The sequence below is a fragment of the Pinus tabuliformis genome, chromosome 1_2 (genome assembly GCF_031772625.1).
Source record: "Pinus tabuliformis cultivar Carrire ecotype Pingquan chromosome 1_2, CPIR1, whole genome shotgun sequence".
Taxonomy (NCBI): Eukaryota; Viridiplantae; Streptophyta; class Pinopsida; order Pinales; family Pinaceae; genus Pinus; species Pinus tabuliformis.
In genome coordinates this window covers 193,090,368-193,097,107 of record NC_142298.1, presented here as the reverse complement: position 1 = coordinate 193,097,107, position 6,740 = coordinate 193,090,368, and the positions used below count along the sequence as shown (strand labels likewise).

At 36.4% G+C, this 6,740-nt stretch overlaps 1 protein-coding gene across 1 annotated transcript; it reads left to right on the top strand.

The window, feature by feature from the left end:
• Positions 1-2,784: 2,784 nt before the first annotated feature.
• On the top strand, positions 2,785-5,565 carry LOC149205148 (uncharacterized). Its single transcript, XM_089394916.1, has one exon. The coding sequence runs from the start codon at positions 3,301-3,303 to the stop codon at positions 4,897-4,899; it is 1,599 nt and encodes a 532-aa protein (XP_089251042.1). The 5' UTR covers positions 2,785-3,300; the 3' UTR covers positions 4,900-5,565.
• Positions 5,566-6,740: the final 1,175 nt, after the last annotated feature.

The following is a 6,740-nucleotide window of genomic DNA, read 5'->3' as shown; positions in this document are numbered from 1 at the left end:
GCATTGAGAATAGAGAGGCGCTCTCAATGATCTACAACCTAGTATGAGGGGAAAAGTTTTCATATTATATTAAAAAGGAGTAGTTTTTAAGTGTGAATTTTTGGAAAGTTTTCGGATTTATTTTCTGATCTAAAATTTGTCTAGAATCCGACAGGGATTCATTGAACTCACAAGTTTGACAGGTGAACTTTTCACAATCGAAGTGCCCTAGGGCTTTTGGAGGGTGTTGAATCTAATATGCAGTCAAAAAACTAATATAAACAATACAAATCAAGATTTGGCCACAAATTTTTTGTCGGATTCTGCACAGAAATCCTTTGGAAACTCCAAAAATTCGCACTTAAAGACTATTCCCATTAAAAAAACTAAAAATAAAAAGAATAAAATAGAATAAATTATTGAGCCAAGAGTAGGAAATTGGAATGTTCTCTATAGCCTAGTGTGGTGGAGATGTTGTCCTATTACATTGAAAAATAAATAAATAAATAACTACATATCTAAATATGTATATGACAATATTTAAAAAAAATAAACAAAACTAAATTTGCAATTTTTTTATTCATTGAATATAATTAAATGATAAAAAAGTTATACATTAAGAAATATGCTTGATAAATCAAGGTTTAAAATGAATCTACATTGATTATCATTATTTTCTAATAATTTATTTAATAACAATTTTATATAAATTATTATCATTATTTTAATTTGAGTTAAGATAATTACTACAAGAAAAAATTGTACATAAAAAGTACTTATTAGCCTAGAACCATCTTAACTCCGGATCTACCAAGGGCCCAAAGGGATCAAATCTCTTTTCACTCTAAAAGTGGTTTACATAGGAGATTTGATCCCTCTCTGCTTGGTAGATCCGGAATTAAGATGGAGCTAGGCTGGTTTAATTATTAATTATAATTATAAATATTATTTTATTTTTATCTTATTTTGACCAAATCAAAATATTAAACATGATATTAAACATCTCTACCACATTGTGCTAGATAATTTTATGTTTTTCATTTTTTTTTAATTTAAATTTAATTTTTATTATCTTTTGTTTTATTTTGACCAAGTCAAAATGCTAGAGAATTTGTGTTTTTCATTTTATTTTTTTAAATTTAAATTTTATTATTTTTTATTTTATTTTGACCTAGTCAAAATATTTAACAAGACATTACATGCTTAACTAGACATGATAACATCTTTTACACAATAGGTTGGAAAGCACCTTTAGACATAGTTAAAAATAAAATTATATGTGTACTATTATTTAATCCATAATTCAAAATTATAAAATATATTTATTACTTAACTATATATTATTTATATTTTCTAATAATTTATATATTTCAAAACTTTTAAAATGTTAATGAAAATTTTCCGGAACAAATCACATTGAGAGTATTTGGTGGACGGGTTTGAAGATGAACCAGGCAGTGTGGTTCATCTTTGAAACTCATCATATTTAGTCGATGCGTTCGAAGATGAACCACACTCGCTGGTTCAAATAGCATCGACCAAATATTCTCAACGTGATTTTTTCCGGAAAATTTTCATTAATAAATTATGGATCACAAAAACTTGAATCGAACTTTTAAAATATTAATTAAACTATATTATATCAAATTATTTATTTAATATTTATATAAAATTTATAAATTTTAAATAAATAAATAAATTATATAAAACTTATAAATTTTAAATAAATAAATAAATTATATATATATATATATATGCATAATATCTCAATTTACATGGCATAAATTGAAATTTTAATTTTATATATAATCTCAATTTACAAAATGCTGTGTAATTATAAAGACTAACTTCACTTTAACTACAGCGTAAATAACCAGTATAATTCACTTTTAAATTATCTCAATTTACATGGCATAAATTGAAATTTTAATTTTATATATAATCTCAATTTACAAAATGCTGTGTAATTATAAAGACTAACTTCACTTTAACTACAGCGTAAATAACCAGTATAATTCACTTTTAAATTAAGAGGAGAAAATAAACACAATCACCCTATCCCTATTATATTAATTTACCGAAAAAAAATATATTATTATATAATGAAAATGATTTTAATATCTAAATAAATAAAGAGGTTTTCAATGGTAAAGATGAATATTATTCAACGAAGCTTTTATGTCAAAGAAGAGGCTGTTATTTCAGCGTGACTTGGAAGAGGTTGTTTTGTCAAAATAACCTAATCTTGGTTATTCAGTTTTATTGTACGTGGCAAGAACTCGTAAGATTTTTTTTCCTTTTCAAATAATAATTAATGTAATATACACAACAAAAACATCCGAGATCTACTCGCAAACCTGCCCCATAAAACCCACATCACTCAATTATTTAGGCTAACCTAGCAAAATAATATATATTTAATAATGTGTGAAAAATATAGATTTACCATTAACCTTCTCTCACACACATTATATAGCTTTACCAGCATATACCTTCTCCATGGCTTTAACATTACCAGTAAAAGGGGTTGAGATTCATATTCTGATTCTGTTTCAGTGGAGGGCAGGGCAAGGGTGAGGTGAGGTGAGGTGAGGTGGGGTGGGGTGGGCTTGAATTGGCTTTTCACCTCACTGTTGTGGGCTTTATGAGGGAGGTAAACTCCCCCAACATGGTTGCGTGCATGCCTCGTTAATTTGGTTGGGCGGGGCAGCCACGCATTCATTGACCTAAACTATAAATAAAAAACGTCCAGACATTGTGGGTTATACCTTGGAGTTGGGTCCATTAAGTGCATCTGTGCGGATTTCAACGGTGAAGGCATTACGCTGACAGATGTGCATGGTTAAAGTTGTCGATGAAAAGGAGATAAAAACAAAAATTTATGGCGAAATGAAATCAAATGACAGGAGATGGAAACACGTAAAATGTATGAATGTACTTGAAAGCAGCAGAGGATGGGAAGGGAAGAGAAGAGGGGGGAGGAGTCTAGTAGGAAAGTTGTGTAGTTTTCTTGGAAGTAGAGAAATGGAATGATTCTATATAAATAGAGGGAGCTGAAGTAGGAGATAGGATTGTTGTTATGATAGAGGCATCTGGGCTTGCTCTGCACTGCTCTGCTCTGGCTGTTCCTGTTCCTCTTCTTCACTCTGGTTGGGTTGGTTTTTTCAAGGGAAGAGAAGGGAATCAATAGAAGGGAATGCCTATTGATGAAAACTGGGTCTGTATTTGAGGTGGTGGTGGGTGTTTTGTTGATAGATCTAATCAATCAGTAAATCAGTCTGTGTGTCTGGTTTTGTCTGTGGTGGGATTTTGTGATTCTTGATGATGGGTCACAGTTTGGAGTCACCTAAACCTGAAGGCATTGACAATGGTATCAAGAACAAGAATTTATCTCGCTCCTCATCTCCATCCCCTAGTCCCAATGGGATGATGGAGATTGTTCGATCAAAGACTAGCAGGAAAAAATCCAGAGTAACCAGAAGCCAGATCAATGACTTCCATGCAAACACCAATCCGGTCATGGGCGATGATGAAGATGAGGATCAGGGGACGGCGAATCCAGGTAGGAGGAATCGATACCATGTTTGCAGACATTGCAACAGAGCTTTCAGCTCGGGCAGAGCATTGGGTGGCCATATTCGAATCCATGGTGCCTCGTTTAAGGGCGCCCGTGCTGCTGTTGCTGCTGTTGCTACTGATTCATCTAACAATTCTTCATCCAAGTCTCTGTTCAAGGGAGCCGAAGTTGACGGATCGGAGGATGAGGATGAAGATGAGGAAGAAGATGAAGAGGAGGATTCATCGGCTTCGTCTCACCGTGAGCAAGAATTGAGCAATGGGTGCTCGCCCAAGATGGTTTCTCTGTACACTCTGCGGAATAATCCCAAGAGGAGTAGCATTCTCATGGATCCGGAATTCACTCTGGAGTTAACGGGTAGTGGTGGTGCTAAGAGGAATTGCTGGCAGGAATCGAACTCTGGTGTTTTCCCTTACTCTGAATCCGGATCTGAGCTTAAGGGGTTGGTGGCTCCTCAGTTTGGGAGCTGGTCTGTGACGAGAAACAGAAGCTCCAGGGAGCCGAGGAAGCAGAGGCAGAGGCAGAGGCATGGTAAGGAAGTGGCAGCTGATGATAGAGATACTGCGAATTTGCTGGTCATGCTTGCAGGAAGGGCTAATGGTGAAAGGGAATCCACTGAGGAGTCTGTGTATGATTCCAAGCCTCTGCTGGTTTCGAACCTGGAATCTCAGGGAAGTATTGAGGATTCGGGCTCTGAGGAAGAAGCGAGAATCTTGCAGAAAAAGAAAAGGAAGAGGAGGCCAAGGAATGGGCATGAGGGTGGGGAAGTTGGGAAAGAGAATGAGTTCGATGTGGGAAAAAATATACATCGCTGTAACACATGCAAGAAGGTGTTTAATTCTCACCAGGCCTTGGGTGGGCATCGGGCTAGTCACAGGAAAGTGAAGGGTTGCTTTGCAGCTGAAGGTAAAGGGGAAGGTGAAGGTGAAGGTGAAGGGAGTCTTATGATGGAATCAGATGCTGCTGGCAATACTACTGGGATGAATGATATTTGGCCTCCTCCAAAGGAAGAGGAAGGAGGAGGGACTGTGACTATGACTATGAGCCACTTGACCCAAGAAGAGAGCCCCGAGCAGCAGCAACAGCAGCAATCTTTCTCTCAAAAGCCAGGCAGGCCTCACCAGTGCTCAATCTGTCAAAGGGTATTTCTTTCAGGACAGGCCTTGGGTGGGCACAAGAGATGCCATTGGATGGGTGATAGAGTTACAGAAACTGCAACCAGTGTGATTTCCAAGCAGGAATCAGGTGGCAGAGTAAGGAATTGGAGAGGAGAGGAGTTGCTGGACCTGAATCAGCCACCGCCCGTAGACGAGGATGGCCTCCGAGCTGCCTTTGACATGTGACCTGGCGGAATGTGGTTCTTGCTTGTGCTCAAGATGCGAACCATGTTACAAGCAGATAATACAGTTAATTCTTTCACTGGGGCAAATAATGGATCATAGCAACCTACTAGATCTTCTTCTTCTTCTTCCTTCTTCTATTTTGCTTCTGCTGCTGATGCTGATGATGATGGCGGTGGTAATTTGGATTGAGTGAGAATTGCCTCAACTGAATTGCCTCAATTGAGTGAGAATTACTCATTAGGTATGTACAGAAAAACATTTATGTTTTTGCTTATGTAGTTACTTGTTTAGACTTGATCAATGAAGTAAGTGACAGACAGACACCACCAAGGGGACATGCATATGCCATCTTTGTGACTGTTGGAACTTGCTGAGTAACTTGGCTATCTTCTGATTCAAGCCATTTTGACGCTTATTGTTAAATTGATGTAAAATCTGAGATAATTCCTCAGAGATATACCGCATTGGCAGCTGTTGATATAGCATAGATGTTAATTGAGATTGATTTCAAGGACCTGAAACCAAGATCTGATTTCAATCAAAACAATTATTTTTTTCTTTTTTCTCCAGAAGTAAACAAATTCTGATGAACCAGCATTGCTTCTATACGTGAAAGGCTTGTGTCTTTTTAACTGTGAATGAAAGGACGCAATTATTCTTTTGTCATGAACACCACCTCAGTGTAATTTATGTTTCTTAATAATTTTCAATCCAAATGTGGTGCCTTCTTTTGCCTCTACTTGTTTGAGCTTTGTTTCTTGGAAGTTTGAGAGTAAGTCAACCCCACTGTTATTCACAACTTAGCTTATCTGAATGTCACTTTTTGCTGGGATGTTAGCTCTGCTGATTTTTCACACTTTAGGTTTAATGTACTGAAGGCTTTTCTGGAATGATACTGTCCAGAATAGTAACATAATTTCCATGTAGTGATATATGATTAGCTTCATTTCTAAGAGAGTTTTGCTATGAATTGTCGTTTCATACTCTTAGAAACAAATCCGAACTGGAAATATTTGTAGTTTCTTGGTTCTTTATTGAGATGACTGCATGAGTTCTCGACATCGGTTGCTTGTATCTCCATCTCCTTTCTGCAGGTCTGGATGAATTCCTAACTTATATTGTGAGCATGGCTGGCTATAGGATTTGTGCATGTGGAAGACAAGTTTTCTGCCTCGTTCTTAGAAAGCTGTAAACATTTTTCGTGGTGTTTCAGTATGCATTTAGGGATCACATGCAAATGGCTATGGTTTATTGATTTCACTTCTGCTAAATCTTATTGAAGTGTTTCAACTGCAAACTGCATTCTAAAGAGACCATAGTTGGTTCATTATGAAGTTAACCTTCTTTAATGCGTTATAGCTCTTACAACAAGCGCATTGCATTGCCAGATTAGATGCCAGATGTCTGAATTAAACTTGAGTAGGTTTGAAACAATGGTATTTATGTTAGGTTTTGATTTGGAAAAATATGGTTGGAATATTTACAGACACATAAACTGATCTCTGCATCACAATGTACTCGGCAACTTCTTATTCCAAGTTGCGTTCTCAAAGATGTTATATTATACAGCACACCCTTTTTTTCCCAACTCCATATCCCCATGGGTTTCCACTAGATGTTACTGCCTTTCGAATTATATCTTTCTGTATAGATCTAATCATTCTAGATGGTTGCATATTTATGTTTCTAATCTAGAAGGTGCTCAGATGAAGTAGGGTGGGATGTTCACAGGCTCTTTGTACCAGAGCACCATTATCAACTCTTTTACATCAGAGTGTCTCGCTAAATTGATTCATTCACCATTACTTTCTAGGCAGACTGGTTTGATCTGTCCAACTCCC